This window comes from Coffea eugenioides, chromosome 7 (genome assembly GCF_003713205.1).
Source record: "Coffea eugenioides isolate CCC68of chromosome 7, Ceug_1.0, whole genome shotgun sequence".
In the NCBI taxonomy this organism is placed as follows: Eukaryota; Viridiplantae; Streptophyta; class Magnoliopsida; order Gentianales; family Rubiaceae; genus Coffea; species Coffea eugenioides.
The window spans coordinates 3511026-3529070 of record NC_040041.1 but is presented as its reverse complement, the minus strand read 5'-3'; the positions used below and the strand labels follow the sequence as shown (position 1 = coordinate 3529070).

Below are 18045 nucleotides of genomic sequence, written 5' to 3'. Positions count from 1 at the left end.
TAATTTTGTTTGCTTTATTTTTCATATAATTATTAATATCAAATATGAATAAACACTTATTTAGAGTTAACTGATAGAAGTTAATTTGTTCTACGAACCAAAGTTTGGATTTAGTTTTTAGATGATAGTCATTATTTGAATATAAGAACGAGCAAGTATTTTATTACTAGAATCAAAGTGTGTTCCCATCATTTGAGCTCTTTAGGAGATTCCGAGAAAGAGAGCATACAATATTGATTATGGCTAGGCGCCAACAAGTAACCAGCTAACAACTTGGTGATTGATATATTGCTAGTTGCTACAAACGTGGACGAACACGATTTCGATTTTAGTAGACAAAATTAAGCTCATGAACTCGAAGTTTTACCATATTACATGCTTATAGAAACCAATCGACACTTCTACAACATGGCTTGCACCATTTTCTGTACTCACTGCAAAAATTTCTCGAGCATACAGTTTTTTTCCAGCTTCTTTCTCCAGTGAAGTTGAGCATTTCCGTTCAAGTAAAGATGGCAAAAGCTGTTATGCGTTTGGAAGCTTGATGTAATAGTTTTAGGCTGTTCTCTTGGTCAAGGAAAGAATAGTTGAAACCATCAACTTGCGATCAATTGGCTTCGTCAGATAAGCATCCATCCCCACCTCCAAGCATTTGGCTTCATCGCATGACATTGCATGAGCTGTCAGCGCGACAATTGGGATGTGGGAACCAGAACCCAATTCTGACTTTCTGATTGCTTTTGTTGCTTCATAGCCATCCATCTTTGGCATCTGATAATGGGAAGATAATGACATCAGATATGAAAATCAGGACTTTACAAAAAGCTCTTACTTAAAGTGCAATATGTAATTAATCATAGTGCAAATTAGCCAATGCCTGAAGGGTCCTATGGAATTTCTGGTATTTGACAATTTTTTAGTGTGGAAAGGGTAAGATCAGCTTGTTATTAGACTCAATGAATTTCCACCAGAATGAGAAAGTTAGAAACAACCAACATGCAAAAGCATTGTAATAGTTAGGCTTGATTTCAACTATCCTACCTGACAATCCATTAGGATCAAGTCATATGGCAGCAAAGAAAGTCCATTGGCGGTGATAATTTCTGAGTTGTCATCTTCCACGGGAGACTCCTTTCTCAATTCACTTGAATGCAACATGAATTTCAGAGCTTCGACTGCCTGCAGTCCGTCTCCTACAGCCACAACTTTGGCCCCCAACTTTTCCAGCATTATAGTAGCAACTCTCTGAAGGACTGGAGTATCTTCTGCAAGCAGTATACGTAGTCCCTTTAAAGAACTCTGTTCATCCATACTTATACGCACAGTCTCTCTCTCTTTAAGGCAAGTAATAGGAGACTGTTGCTCTTCTTCTCTCGTCTGACCTGGATTTTTCTTGTTGCAAGCATTTTCTTCATACCTCACATGAGCAAATTCAGCATGATGTCCGTTAGGTGTCCTATTTAGGGATGGAGAGGCATTAGGTGTCCTGTAAAATGGACTCGCAAGTCTAAGATCATCATGTTCTGACTTGTCAGAGTCATCAGAGCTGGGAGTCCAAGAATGAATAGCATCAATTTCATGGCATTCATTCAAATTTCCTTCTATTGTAGCAGTCACATACTTCTGAAGCTCCATCTGTTGATCCTTTATCACAGCTTCCAAAATCTGAACTATTTTCGCCTTGTAAAGTGGTCTACTGACCATCAATAGATGCCCTCTCCAACGAAGTTCTGCCTTAATAGCATTGGGTGTATCATGGTTCAAAATCCATGCAAACTTAGCTATGCTACTGTATTTATCCAGGTAAGCGAGCTGTTCCCTCCATATATCCGTGCTTAATTCAAGAAGCCCAATATCAATGACTATGACGACAACTGAGATGCTGATGCCTTGCGTATGCATTTGTTCACTTTCAGAAAATTCACCCGGTGGAATATGCATGTAACTTGCTTTGAAGTGTTCCTGAAGAGTTTGTGTCAGTTCATTCCATTCAGATGCTTCATATGTGTGCACCAAATTTTTCTGTAACCATTGGGCCATAGTCGATCTACCCATTCTTCCATTAAGTGCAAGCAACATCTGCATCCAAATTTATTATGATCGATCTGATAAATTAGGTCCATCAATAAGTTACTTGGGTATATTATTTTGTATGGTTTATTAACAAAATTAAAGTGGAATTGCAGCCGATTATGAATAGCATTGCAATGATACAGATTATGTATTAGCCTTAATGTTACCCACAACAAATAACCAAGAAGTGTAGCTGTTGTGAATTATTAGAGAATAAGATTGAAACTCTACAATGCAAGGGTGAAAGAACTTCAAATAATTTACTCACTGTCAATTTATGTTCTTTGAATTTGAATTGGCAATGCTTTCCTGCACCATTTGGATCTGCAGGTGTGCTGAGAATTAGGTACAGTCGCATCAGAGCACCTGGCCCATTCTTCTTTTCAACTTTGATCTCTCCACCCATCTTGTTAACCTGTTGGGACAACTTTTGCCTTACGTAAACATGAAAAAGGATGAAAAACAGCAAGATGGTTGCTTTTTTCTTTTGTTTCTGTCAGTGTTTCTGTTTAGAGGTTTCAAAATTCCAGCAGTACTATACTGAAATATGTCGAGATGCTTTCCTCTAAGACGCACTGATGAATTTACTCCATCATGAAACAAGTCTAAAGATGTTTGTAGCTGTGGTGTATATAATTCAGGTCACACAATCGGTTCTAATGCATATCTTAGCTCCACCTTCTGGAACAATGCAAAAAGTGAAAGCATGAAATCATATTCTCCCATTTCACCAGCTAATGAAAAATAAAGCACCTGGGACATCTACCTGCTGCCAGACTTGAAATAATTTTGCTTAAGGGATGAGTGTTAAGTTTCAGGAGAATTACAAATTATTTTAAGCATGTTTTCAGCTTACCAAGGTTCGTACAATGCAAAGACCGAGACCAGTACCACCATGCCTGAAATTGAAAAAACAGAAGGACAATTTTCTCAAAGTTTATTTCCAGTAATTAATTGGATCTACAATGATTAAAAAAATTGAGAACTTAATAGACAATTCAAGATGGTGCACTCGTTAAGCTCATCTTTAGGGCATCAACTGCAGTTACTTGATACAGTATACTTACAAGCGAGTAGTTGAAGGATCAGCTTGCTCGAAGCTTTCAAATACAGATTCCCATTTGCTTGGATCGATTCCTACATAATTCACGAAAAAGAAATGATAAAGACAACGTCAAGATTTCCTGTCTAGGTTTGTATAACTAACTGCAAGTTCATACCACACCCTGTGTCATCGACTTCAAACCAAAGAACCATCTTGTTTTCTTTCTTCAAGGATCTCTTTCCGTGGCTTCCATGTAGCTTTAATTTCATCTTCTGTCCTGGCCAAGAATCCTTTTGACTAATTGAACACTTCCCGCTGCTAAGGACATAATTTGGATTTTCAGACCAACCCCGAAGAATGACGTGGCCAGCTGTAGGCAGGAGAAAATTTTTTATTTTCTGCAAGTTTACTTCAAGAATTGTAGAGATGCTTCACATCTAAAATTGCCAGGATGCATTCAATTAACTTTCTTCCTTGAGCATATTCAAGTCTATTCCTAACCATATTAACAGGTTAATGTCGAGTATCCTTCACCGTACTTAAATAAACTCAAGAATTGTAGGTGTACTGATGTTTCAACAATCTGAAAATTGATTCAAATTAACATCTTCTTAAAATGTGATCTGCAATATGATCTCTTAGCTTTTCATTGTTGTAACAAATAAACCACTGTGCTCCTTCCTGAATCATGTGGTTTCTTTCATCTGAGTGGTCGGTCAATTTTCTTAGTGCTTTTTATTCGTAAAATTTTTTCCTCACACCAAGCAGTGGTGAATTTCAAGTTCAATTACTTTGATGATTGAGAAGCTACAATGGAGTCCTGCTGATGAGCAAGTCAAACTTACAAGTTGTAAACTTGATAGAGTTGCTGATGAGGTTGGCAAAAATTTGAACAACTCGAGCAGAGTCTCCTTGAACTAATTTTGGCATGTCATCTACCAATAAACATAATAAGCAGCAACCAATACTAGAAAATGCAGATATTAACCTTTGAGGAAAGGTTGTTTTGTCATTCAGTTTGGGTATATGGGCATACCAGAGAGATCTAGAATGATTTCCACATTGTGGTTAATGCACTGGACAGAGAACATATCAACAAGCCCTTCAAGCTCCCGGCCCAAGTCAAACTCAGTTTCTTCCAGCACTAGTTTTCCGGATTCAACCTGTGGAAAAGTTTCAGAAGAGAATCCATAACTGCAAAGCCTGGCAATACACTTCCACTATACTTTAGGAGGAACAACACCATTCACACAGAAGAAAAGGTTCTCTATCAATTCTGCACTCTACCTATACAAATTGTACTAAAATGAGACAAGGATAGAGGAAAATGAGAAACCAAAGAGCTAAAATCCTGTCTAAGATAATTCTTTTCCAAACAGGTTGAATTTACAAACTTGTTGGACAATTACATTCTCTTATGATCACAGGAACTCCCAAATCTACTTAAGAAACTCTCCGACCAGAGACGGATCCATTGTTGTAAACCTTTTAGTTCCACGAATAAATTTTCAGGTTAATGCTTATTCGCACACACGAGACAAAATAGCAACAACTTTCTAGATATCCACATGAAAACTGTAGAAAAGTACATTGAGTCATGCCCTTTAAGTTGAGATTCTGTTGCAACAAATGGTTCAAGAGTTAACAGGAAAGATCCTTGAATGTATAGCTCACCTTGCTGAGATCCAATATATTGTTAAGAAGACGGAGCAAAGCAGTTGAACATTTGCGAATTTGCGTAACATTTGCATACTGCTCATTGGTGAGACAATCATCACAAACCAGGATGTCCAGCAACCCAATCACAGCAGCCATAGGTGTTCGTAGCTCATGACTGCAAAGGATTTTTGAAAAGTTCCAGGTTCATAAATCTCCATACATCATACTATAAATCCAAAATTCTCGGAAATTTGATTTCTGAATATTCAGATTCCCAACATGGTGTGGGATCCAGGTTAGTTAGGATACTTTCAGTTCAGAGTTGCCAAAGATTAGACTTAAGCAGAAAGTTAAGATCCAAAAAGAACATGAATGTGAACGCTAAGAAAGGACATTATTTGATCCACTTATCTGTACATAACCAAAAAGCTGATGTAGATTCTTACCTCATGTTTGCTAAAAACTGGCTTTTATAGTTGCTGGATGCTTCTGCCTTCCTCCTCGCATCAAGATGGCTAATCAATTCTGCTCTTAACTTCATTTCCTTTGACACCCCATTAGTCAATACAAAGATGCAAACACATCCAACTACTAAGATACAAACAGATGCTGATATCAAAACTACTAATGTCTTGAAAGCTCTCTCATCCACCTTGCCCATGATATACTTTCTTGGGATGATTATAACCCCCACCTGTACGTAAATTCTTGTTAGCATATGTTGACCAGGGCCTGATGCCAAAATAAGCAAAATTATATTGGTAAAGTTAAATCATCTGCATATTTATCTATGCATGAACGATTCAAAAAATGATAAGGCATCATTATTTTGTATTTCTTATCATGAAAATGGAGTTCATACGTATTCAATAGGTTACCATGGGAAGTCTCTTTAAGTTGAGGAAAAATGAGTCTATGTAATACAGCTGATGACCAAGCCTTGCATTTTCTATATGAACTTCATCATTCAAAGGAAACTTGTCACCATATACTCTCTGTAACCACTCAGCTCCAGAACGTATTACACGATCTTCCGAATCAACAGCCATCATGAGCTTTGGTCCCGTTGTTGAATTCATTAACAGAGGAGTATTTGAGGAAGTAGCAAGCAACCAACCTTCTTGAGAGGTTAAGTATATGTGTCCACTGTGGAACCCAACAAGTTCTTTCATTAGTTGACCCACACTATAAAGTGCTGTAGTAACACCTACAACAGCTACTATGCTTTCTTTAGATGAGTCCCAAACAGGTAATGCTGCAGAAAGCAGCGGAGAATCCGTATACTTGCTCACTGCCACGTGCCATGAAGCCGCACCATCAGGTATTTGTGAGATGCCAGCAATATTGATTAGTTCATCTGGCGGTATTGGGCTTGATTTCCCGATCTTTTCACCTGTAACAGGGTCTAGAGGTTGCCGATACCAAATTGCAGACATATTTCCATGTATGGATTGATCATTCCACCCTTGATGAGAAGACAGCGTATCGGCATCATACCCGTTTATTGAATAGTTGACGAGATCGGAGTATATGTAGGAAGTTTTGTTGCTCCTGTGATCTCTATGGAAAGCTTGAACAAAACCATTTCTGTAGTTTATGGTTATTGAGCTGAGAGCTCTTTGACTTGCAAATAGTGCCCAGGTCACGTCTCTCATTACTTCATACAACTGTTAAAGAGACAACAGCCAGGAGAAGTAAGATGTACAATACAAATATACAATACATTGAAGAATTGCAGGCACGATTTACAGCAAACTGATTGACTAGAAATTAAGAAAAGAGAAGGAAGACTCCACTTAGCAACAACCTCAACTTGCTGTGCTTGATTGACAGGCTTGCTGTACCTCCTGATTACATATTCTGACAATTTCACCTGAGCTGTTGTTATTTCAACAGTGGAATTTATGATGTTCCACATTCGTAGCATGGGTCGCTGCAGTAGTTCAAACCGAAGTCCATAGGCTAATGTATCCAGTGATCTTTGTGTATAAACTTTAGTAAAATGCCATGTTAGTAAAGTTAGCATGCCAATCAAAATTGCAAGCATGACCTGCATGAAAGTTGAAGCCACGAACATGAGGCACTAGAATCCAAATATGTTTGAAAACAACCAGAAGATGATCAACGTCCATGACAGGAACCTATATCGTTTTCACCACTGTAACCCGAGAAAAGGAAAGCAAGGAAAAAGCATAATAAAAAGTAGGTCCATTTAAATCATTCTGCAGAAATGGAAAAGTTGGCCATGTACTGGCTAATTAGGAGAAAGAGACAATGACGGAGTACTCAATAAGTAGTCAAATGTCATGGGTTCACCATTTACTGAGCATTAAAAAGGAAAATAGGCGCATATGCAGCATCTTTCTATTTTTAGTACTGCTTTCAAGAGCTTCCGCAACCAATCATACTTGATGCTGGCCTGGTAATAACTATATAGCCTAATATCACCTTAATAGTCCATTGCAGGGACAAAATTCACATACCATGATTGCAAGACGAACCATGAAAACGCTGTAGTATGATGAGAGACAAACAGTACTTGTATCCTGAAGTTCTTCAGCTTCAACATCCCTATTGAAAGTTCTCTTGCAGCAACGAGATCGGTTTCTTCTACAAGAATTAGCAGAGGCAAGAATTCTGTTAACATAACTTCTCAGCCACAACCCCATTGCCCTGAATGAAGATGGTGGAGACTCAAAGGTAACAGAGGGACTGTTGCTGGCTGCATGAGCCATTGCATCTTCTTGAGCATCGAAGTGACGCAACTTACACATTACATAGCAACTTCTTCATTCAATTAAAATAGAGGGAATAGAAAAAACTCTGAAAAGACGCGGGGAGAGAAAGAGAGAGAGACAGAGAGAGGGGGAGATTTGAGGCTTATATTCCACACTGGTGGACTGCTTCTGTTTCCCATTGTATAACTGTCGCTTCACTCTTTATGGAGGCACATTACTCTTTAATTTTCAAAAGTGGGAGGCGTGGTGTTATAATCACAGATAGCTCATCCACAATTCCGCCCTCTTTTCATTTGTTTTAAATTCTTTAATTTGGCCATTGTGGTATCTAAAATTAAGAAGTAAAGCTCAGGAACGTTTACTGACTATGCTCAATCATGGATGTCTATTTATCTTTTCAAGAGCAAGAAACTGAGAGCATCACACAACTATTTTGGAGATTTAAGGTTCTTGACCCCTTACAGGCAATGGAATCTTGTCATTTCTCACGGTCCGAAAGTAGAAATACCAGGGGACAGGGGGACCAATTTTACTAGTACTAACTACTAACTATAGGTGCATGGCCATGGTGTCCATCACATAAGCTTAGAGGGACCAGGGTCGATAGTGTCATAGTGCTATGTGATGAGGGTTAAGCTAATGACTTGGAGCCATATCTATGCGACACTCTTCCATGCACTATGACTTACTCATCAGATTCCAAACAACAAGATAATGCACCACCATTAAAGAATCCCATTCAACTCTATCGACATACCATGTATTGCAAGATTGTGATTCTTGATATCCAACACGTGTTTGCCTCTCTAGACATATCCACCAAAAAAAAAAAAAAAATGGGGGTGATAGCAAATTAAGTGAAAATACTTTGTGAGATCCAGCATGCCTTATAACTCCAATTTTTCAGTCCTTGAAAGATGCCAGTGTTCTGAATCATTTTTGCCAATCTAGGATCATTATTTACACCATACTTCGGGCCAATCCCAATCATGACCAGAATTCCAGAAGAACTGTAGTGTTTATTGGGTCTTTTACTGGTCTGGGTTTCTCTGCCGATGCAAAAGGTTTGCCTTGCTTATCGGTTCCGTTCACTCAAGCTGCAATTTTACAACAAAGCTGAAAGGATTCCAATACTGAATAACAGAGAAGGGCCCTTTTTTTTTTTTTTTTTTAACCCAAGTTGGTACATAATAATCTAGTTGCCGGGGCGGCTACAGTTAATAATTCAAGACCGAAAGCACGCAATAATATGTGCTTAGACTTTGGTGTGCTTTCATCCTCTAGAACAATAGGTTAGTGAATCCACTTCTGGCATCCATAACCAATATGCACCATCACCAATTACGTCCTTTGTTGCTTTACAGTTTATGGGCTGTGGCTTAATAAAAACGCCCACCATGCAATGTGGTAAATTTGTGGCTTATCTTCAAAGCTTTTTTTTTTTTAGCACAAATGGGTCTGCACAAAACTTCTTACGTAACCTTTGAGCATTTTAGATAGTTTGTCATGGCCGGCACATTAACTTCACGGATGATCAAGATTGTTTTAATGTTTAAGGACATGACTCCATTTATGCAACCAGAAAGCACGCTTTGCTTCAAGACATCTGCAGTAACGGAATCAAAGGCATCCTTTCTTTGTAAGTTACGGGTACAAAGTCATTAACCAATGGAACCCTGCAGCTAATCAGACCCAAAAAACCAGTAAAAACTTTTTGTAACTAAAATTTTTTAGAAAGGTTTAATCAACGCTTGACCTTCCGAAAGTCCCTGGAGAAGGAGATCTCATAACCATGAGGTTGAGATTATGCCTCAACCTTGCTAATTTCCATGCGCGCCCTTCTGGCACAGGGCGCGCCCATCAGGGCAGAGAGAATAGACTTCTCACCTTTGTTCATCTATTAAGGGGGAAAAAATGTAACGGTAGGCCATTGTGATTTCCAGAGGTTCATAATTTCCCATCAGAGCTGAGGAAAAGATATCACAATCACAACACCTACCCACAACCTCATAAAACACGTCAATGACAAAATGAAATAGCCCTTCTGGTTCTGGTTTGGTATTAGAAGTCCTCAAACGAGGATTTGATTGGATATGTGGGGAGTCTATAATGTTGAGACCACTAAAAAGACATGGTATAAAATAAATATGACTACAGACGCAAGCATATTACAAAATATTACTTATCCGATCTTTTCTGTTAGTGGTACTACAAACTACAAAGCGAAAAGGACTAAAGGAGTGAAAAGAGTCTTTGAGTTCGGTAGTCCCTATATTTTAGTATGTGCCACTTATCCTCTGCTCATGGTTAAATGAGCCATCCAAGCATTCCCAGCTGAGATTTAGATAGTCCTAAAAAGGACCTCAGGACTCATCTTTCAAAAGTTTGTCGTCCGTGGTTATCACCAGGAGCAGCAAAAAAAACCAATTATTGATTCTGGACTGAAAGATCACGAAGGATTCTGCAACACAAGACCATCATCTTTTGCCATTTGCAGCTGAAACTTATCAACTGCCTAGCTGTAACAACATATCTAGCAACTAAATAGTCATTTACCAGCAAACAATTCAAGAAAAACCTCATTTAGAGAATATCCAAGACAGAAAGTGAGGAAGTTGATACTTGATACATGAAAAGGAGAAAAGGAAGCCAACAAAGTTAGTTTGATAAACAACAACAAATTAGAGAGAGGTCACTCAAGATGGTATGATAGAGTATATGCTGATAGCAACATTTGATATTCTAAACAAATTGGGATGTAGATGAGTAAAATAAAGAAAAGGCTAGTGCTATATTATTATACACTCGTACACGTCACATATGACTATAAAGATTTCTAAAGAAAAGATGTTTACCAACCTTATAACAATATTTTTGCAGATGACACTGCAGAAAAAGTTGGAACTGTAAACTGTGTCCAAAGAGTTTGAACCATGTGTTTATATAATTTGTGATCACGTCAACAAGCACAAAGTGTAGATAGCGGTGCAGATAACAGCAACCTTCCTTACAAAAGCTGATATCATTTCAACTCCAATGCAAAAGAGAAGAAGCAAAAAATCATAGTTTACCATAAAGGCACTAATCATAACCACCAATTCAATCACTAGGAAACTTAGAAGCTACTCACAATGCAACTAAAACATCACAAAATATAATCTTGATCCAAACCTAATCTTGCACAGAAAAAAAATGAAGTGCAAATTTCAGAATGTCACCGAGACCCTGAAACAGATAATCACAGCTGAATTTCAGCCAAAGACTCAATGTCACTGTTGTTGCAATAGCTGATCTTGATATTTCAGTTGAACTAATGAAGAAAGGAAAGCATGAAACTAAACAGAAAGATTATCCTGATATCATTATGTACAGAAGCTTAAGAAAAATGTTGATTTCAGCTAGCCATTGACTTATAACCATCACCCCTGGAAGATTATGAAATGAAAATTATAAATTACACATCCCCCTTCCCGCCGCTGATAAGTTATTGCCAAACACAGGTCTTTGTGAAGATCATCCTTTAGCGAGTTATCGATTAAACAATTGTATAAACAGTAAGATTGTGATCTTTTATTTGCTACATTTACCAAAAGTGATTGCACTCCAGCACAATATGCATTTTTTCATTTCGTTTCAAGAAATTTAAAGTAATCTTATCTTCCTATCACCTATTGCTGAATGATTTCCAAAAGAGTGCTGGCTCAATAGGAATCCACTTAATGCCTTGAACCATTACCGTCATTTTTTTAAGGGGCCTTTTCCTTTCAAAGTGAGCTTCAAATATAAGAAGCTTCTCTTAGTAGCTCGAGTAGGATAGTTTACCTATTAAAAAGAAACTGAAGCAGGATCATTGAGTTAAGGTAGAAAAAATGAAAAAACTTTACTAGAGCTTAAACATTGAGTTGCTTTCAAGCTGATATTTTGGGCTTCTTACTTGAATCAGACCCCTATTCCACAATGATCCTGTTAGACGAATAACAAGGGGGAAAACTTACCAGAAATGAATTTCACCTAGAAGAGAAAGTTACAACAATAGACCCAGGCCTCAGATCTCCTACATGACATGTCAAATTGGAGATGTGTGACAGGGCATAATTACTTTGCAGCATTTAACTGAATAAGTGGAGCCAAGAAACAACATCCTTAACTATTTCTTGGAACTCTTAGCTTTTTTCTCAGCAGCAACAGATTTAGCAGCAGACTTAGCCAAGGAACGGGGGCTTAGAACACCTTTTGGATTTAGTGCCTTTCTGATCTTAAAAACAGCCCATGCAGTTCCTACGGCATGCCCTGCAGCATCGAGCCCTTCACTTGCTGCCTTAGCTGCTTCTTCCCCATATCTGCACGGGTAAAGGTGCAACTTACAATTACATTGAAGGGCGTTACAATGTATGACATATAAGAATATCAACTCATCAAATTTGTATGTGCTTCCATTGGTCCAAATTTAGTGCAAATCATTAGGATCTCAAAGGTAAAAGATTCACCCTCTAGTTTTTATTTATTTATTATTATTATTATTATTATTATTGCAATTGCATTTCTATTGCACCAACTGTGAAATGACCGAGCCTTTTTTATTCACTAAATTATGGTACTTTTCACAAAGAGTACATACCCATTTAATGTGAACCTAAAAAAATAGTGACCGAGAAGAACATTATTGAACCAGAAGTATCAGATATCACAATAAAAACAAACACAAAACTAAGGAAAACAAAGCTTTCTTCATATCAGTATTTAATTAGATCACCATACTTTACATGGTTAAATGTTTATCTATTCCCACATAATATGCAGACTGGACTGCTGTTATAAATGGATAGATGTACTCCTATTTAAATTTTAAAAAAAATCTCACTATTGAGCAAATGAAAGGCTAAAAGAAGGAAATTGATGGTTATGCAAACAAAGAAAAGTCACAAATGCAACTAGAGAGATAGAAGCATATGGTGTAAATGTTCTGGAAAGGTAATAAAACTTTTAAAATACACTGCATGAAGCCCAATTCATACTGTAACTTATTATAATTTGTAATCCAAATGGGTCAATTTAACTATATTACCAATATACATTTCTATTTGACTCAAAACTTGCAAATTTAGAATAAGAAAAGCATGATGAAAGACATACAATTAATAATGGATAAAATTTTTCCTGAAATTAATATTTGATTGGTACTGAAAAACATTTATTTTCTAATGTGAAACCCCGAAACTATTTGCCAGAGATGGGAATTATGAGGCTATCAACCATCCACTTCAAGAGAGTCAACTGTAAGACATGAGACTGAAATCAATAGGCCAAAAGCCGAGTTTATGAAGAGGAAGATGGAAATACACTACCTACTTTCTTTCCTTCTTAGTCCCTGTCATCCCTTTTTATAAGTAATTTATCTTTGATTTTTTTGGTGATGCAGGCTAGGCCACCGGATGGAACAGCAATTTCAGTTCTAACTAGCTGCTTTCATTTTCCAATCATGCATGCAAGCTCAAACACACGAAGTTCAAAGTTACCTATGGGAGACAAGTCCAGTCGTCACGGTCGATGACGTTGACATTACATTCTTTCCTGCTACCTCGACAGCATCACAAATTTTACCTATTAAAATCATACAAGTCAGACCAATCCAGAAAAGCAAAAGTATATATACGATACTACAACATTTAGTTGAATGCTCAGTACAGTGTCATGGATTTAATCCAAACATATATGCATTGAAGAGGCAATTCAATCACTAATAGTTAGAAAACCGGACAAGGATTAAACATGCTTTTGGTATCATAAAGCAGCACAAACCTAGAGTAATACTAGGTAAGCTGCATAACTCAGTGAGTATAATTCTAGATCAACATTAAAGGTCCAATTAAGTGTCAGGCTGTCCAAGTTGTGTAACTAAGATGAATAAATTGAGCTAATTATACAAGCCTATCAATTATTCTCAGCGAAATGATTAATAACTGACTAAGCTTCGATGAATTAAAGTCAAGCAGAAGAAGGGAAGCCAACAGTTAAATAGAACTTGTCAAAAACCATGAACTCCAAAGCAGAAATTGTAAATGTCGCACATACTGAATCCATCCAGAGAGGCAAGGACCATTTCCCCCGGTAAGAGGCCAAAGAACTTCTTTCCAGCTTTGGAGTTGGCAACTGAACTGGTAAAGAAACCTGAAACCTTCACAACACCTGAAAGGACCCCTAGCGCTACCTTCTCAGTCATCTTTGTCACTCTCTTAACCCTTCAAAGAAAACAAGCAAAACAAACATTAAGTGTTAGACTGGTTGGTCTGCAAGATTCTACTGAAACGTCCATAGCATCAACCAAATAAAAGACCTATCAACCCAAAAAAATTATTGAAACAGCAAAATAGAAGCATGTTTCTACCGTCAAAATATTTGCATTCCCCCAATCTCTGATTAAACATTCACTAATAGCCAATGGACACACGTACAACATTTAAGATTGAATGAAGAACATTACGAAACAGACTGATCAAGCTAAAATGAAGTAAACAAAATCATACCTTTTTATCCTTCTTAAGGTATCGGGACTAACCTCAGCCTTGGACCCTGTGGTCATTCTCGTCTTTAAAACCTCATTTCCCCATTTCAACCTATCCACGGTAACGTCTCCACACCACAATATCCCCTTAACTAACTGGCCTGATCCAGCTGCTATCAACTTGGCTGCAGTCCCACTGTACTCTTCTACATTAGGCGCCAGCGTGGTCCAATACGCTGCGCACCGCTCTTCCAATACCTCCTTCTTCTTCTCCGACACCAAGTCAGCTGGCGACACCTCCCTGGCCACCGCGCCACCCAACTGCGCCACCACCTTTTCTTCGACTTGTTGTACTGAAAAACTGCTCGAAATCTCTAAAACTCCATCTAATTGTTTCAACAAATCCTCCTGACCCTTCGAAGCTATCGTCAATCCGTAATTTAACACGTCTAACGACTCAATATTTTCCGATTCTTTTCTATTTTTCTTTTTCTTTTTCTTTTTCTTTTGCTTCTGCTTTTGCCTTTTGTCATCAATTTCATCGTCGCTGCTGGAGTCCGAACCTTCGCCCTCTATCGGGGCGCAGAAGGAGAAGAAGTAACGAGAAGGATCGAGTTTGACGGCGGCCAGGTCCTTGGTCAGAGGCCACTGGATCTCGTCAGCCACCCGGGCTAGAACGGCAACGGTGTTGTCTCCTTGCCGGAGACGGAGGATGACTAAATCCCCAGTGGCGAGCTCGACGGAGTATTGCTTGTCGATCAAGTGGAGGATGGCGCCGGGGACAGTGAGGAGAGTTTCCTCCATGGATTCGGGAGGGGCAGAGGGGGCACTAGAAATGTTTGCGGGGGGAGTTTCGTCATTAACGTCCGGAAAGAGGTTCTCGACGAGGTCTTTCATGTCAATGGTAGGGTACAGATTGGGGCGAGAGGATGGCGATGATGAAGATGGGGGGAGGGTAGTTTCGTAATTTGGGTCGATGACCTGAGGGTACATTGGAGATCGAGTAGGATTATTTTTCTCCGACGCCATTGCTGGATCTAAAGTTACTACGAAATTAGGGCGGTCTGAGGGAGGAGGAAGAAGAACAGCAGTGATTGCCCTTAGAGAAAGGAAATGAATACAGTTATTTGACACGTGGCGAGAATAGGTAAAGACACGTAGGCAGACCGTTTCGAGATTAACTGTCTCTGGAGATTCCCGCGCTCGTTACGTTACACGTTGAACAATAACTGAAATAAAATGAAATTTATAGTACCAGTAACTAATTGCAGCCAACAAGCTGAACAAAATAACTAACCAATACTGCCTTCAAAAAAAAAAAAGAATTATTAACATTCGAATAAAAAATAGCTAATGAATACTCCAAGTCGTAAGAGTAGAAAAAGGATAAATTGCATTTGTTTGGATAGAATATTATTTGAAATAATTACTGTAGCACTTTTTTAATGTAATGCATGTGAATAAAAATGTGATTGGGAATATAAAAAGATGAGTTTAAAAATGTGTTTATAATATAAACGAATTATTATTTAAAAACAAATTGACATCCAAACAAGTCCTGGCCTTAGTGTGTTTGTTAATGTGTAATGGGTTTTATAATTAATTATTATTTTTTTGTAATTTTTTTTTCCAATTTGTTGAAACCAGAAAAGGCCATGGCATTTTGTTTTCTTATTTTTACATTTAAGGAGAATAAGACATGGAATTAAGATGGCATTTTGGTTTCTAATTTTTAGACTCAAGGAGAATAAATTGGATAATTAAGATGATTTTTCTAGTGAGACGTGGTTAATCAGAAAACCCAGATTTTAGACTTGTCATTCTCATTGATTTATTTCTATTGGCCCAAGCAAATGTCATGTATGAGTATAATTAAATTTGAAATCCATTTTGCCAAACACCCCGTGAATTTTGGAGGCCAAAGCACCATGTTGAATGACGCAAATTATATAAGTAATAAACATATGATGTTATAAATGAATTAAAGCATTCAATTTCTGAAAGCACTGCATAATATTTTCATTGGCTCCATGCCTAATCGCTCGATGATAAACATTAAACATTGGGTAGGTGATGGAGACTTATTAAGCAACCATTTTCGCATTAATTAGCTAATTATGCCACTAGCAACGACATCCAGAATTCAAACAGATAGTTTTTTTTTTTTTTTTAAAAAAAAAAGAATTAATAGTAGTGATTCCTGCTTATCCACTTGATTATTCGAACTCATAATTTATCGATTTTAGGTGAAACATCTTGTCCATTAGATTACGCTTTATTTATTGTCAAAATAGATAAGTTTGTGCATGACGTACAATGCTAAAAACCACTGAGCTGCTCACGAAGGTCATCCAACGTTTCTGGCTTGTAACTTAAAGCTCAATAGCGTTCAAAAGAGAAATCTTCCGTATTCACGCACTTGTACGAACTGCAGGGCCACCAGCTTTTGATTGTCATCATAATTGACCATCAGCTAGTATATCCGCCCCTGATTGCTGAAATGACTAACACTCGAATCTATGCTTTTGAAATGATTATCTTGGTCCTGTTCGTCGTAACCCATACAACCCTTTTTAAACCAAACAAGCCAATTCCGTACTTTTTTAAACCTGTTTTCGTGAGATAATTGTAGTGTTCAGCATCACGTACACCTTCTTGTCTCTTTTATTTTGTCTTGATTACTTGATTCGGCCTTCTGTAGTTGAATCACAAACGAAATCAGCATTCAGGGCCCAATTCTAATTAAATCAATTTGCTTGATGGCTTGGCCGGGGGTTAGTTTTTCCCAATATTGCCAAATGCCCTAACAACAACCGATAATTACATGCTTAATTAACTAGGGTAGTATTTTACGAACCCTTGCAGCTTACTCTTCCTTTTCTTGCAGTGCCATGGTTACTTTCTTTGACCCCCTCCACTTTTGATAGCGTGAACCGACATGGTGATAAAATGATAAGAAAAAAAGAGTCTTCAAGATGGCTTTTCTGGACTCCCTTCACACAGGCCAGAAAGACTAGCCATACATGTTGCATCATAAAAGGAAGAGTGAAGCTAGTAGAGTACTACTAGTATTTAATTGTAGTAGTGGTAGTATTTCGTGATAGAGTACTTGAGTAAAATGTGAAAAAATGATGGAAGAGGAGTCTACTGTCTACCTGGCTTCAAGAACACGCAGGAAAGCTTCATCTGTCCTCTGAGGTGACATGACACCAGCAGAAGATGTTTTCTTCCTGTATTGTATGCATGGGTAGGTCTGCTCAACATAATAGATACTACTAATATACCATTAGATTAAAACTAATGATAAAGTACCGAGAAAGGAATAGTGATCCGGAATTTTCCTTTATTAAAGGAAGCTCTTCCAGCACTCCATTTTATTTCCTTCCAACTTTTCACCTAACATATGAAGAAGTCGAACCAGAAAGGCTTGGTTTTAATGGGGTGGCTTCAATCTTTCCTCTACCCATTCAAGAAGTTCTGGGGTCGCCTTAGCTCCACTCGCACAAGACGTACAATATATCATCTTCTCTCACTCTCCATCTTCTCTAAAACTAGTTAATTAGCACTAGTATAATCTTTTGCATCGCTATGTTAAATTTTTTTTGCCGCCATTGATTATGACCAACATTTTTGGAAATTCTTCTTCTCATTTACAGTAGCCATTCTAAAACTTTATTTGCACTGATTATCATCTTCATTTCTTTCCCCTTCTCCTCCTAGCAAATGCTGATGAAGTAATTATGTTCTCTATGGTCTAATTTCTGTATGACTCGATCTGTGCTTCGTTCGTTTATGCGAATTAGCTTGTCAATGCACCGCTTTTCGTGCGTTACTTATCTTCATCTGTTTCAGGCATGAGTTAACGTTAATCTATATGTTTTCTCTCTCGTCTTTTTCAGGTAGCAGAGGAATATATGTCTTATACGAAGATGTGAAATCATGTTCATGCGAAGATGTGCACGCTCTGTGGTCCATATTGGTTGATTCAGATAGTAATTTTGCCCTGTAAAACTGAGAATGCTTTTCTT

At 37.9% G+C, this 18045-nt stretch overlaps 2 protein-coding genes across 2 annotated transcripts; both read right to left on the bottom strand.

Annotated features, from left to right (window-relative positions):
* Window positions 1-200: 200 nt before the first annotated feature.
* LOC113778305 (histidine kinase 1) lies at window positions 201-7610 on the bottom strand. The gene is made up of 13 exons (XM_027323663.1): window positions 7261-7610; window positions 6585-6827; window positions 5656-6444; window positions 5224-5471; window positions 4793-4952; window positions 4155-4281; window positions 3964-4053; window positions 3294-3488; window positions 3141-3210; window positions 2930-2972; window positions 2342-2488; window positions 1042-2079; window positions 201-771 (listed from the first exon to the last, which is right to left on the bottom strand). The coding sequence occupies exons 1-13, from the start codon at window positions 7549-7551 to the stop codon at window positions 556-558; spliced, it is 3657 nt and encodes a 1218-aa protein (XP_027179464.1). The 5' UTR covers window positions 7552-7610; the 3' UTR covers window positions 201-555.
* Window positions 7611-11497: 3887 nt separating this feature from the next.
* LOC113778189 (protein EARLY-RESPONSIVE TO DEHYDRATION 7, chloroplastic-like) lies at window positions 11498-15074 on the bottom strand. Its single transcript, XM_027323498.1, has 4 exons — window positions 14040-15074; window positions 13588-13754; window positions 13032-13116; window positions 11498-11855 (listed from the first exon to the last, which is right to left on the bottom strand). Exons 1-4 carry the CDS (start codon window positions 15044-15046, stop codon window positions 11663-11665), a joined length of 1452 nt encoding a protein of 483 aa, XP_027179299.1. The 5' UTR covers window positions 15047-15074; the 3' UTR covers window positions 11498-11662.
* Between the last annotated feature and the right edge of the window lie 2971 nt (window positions 15075-18045).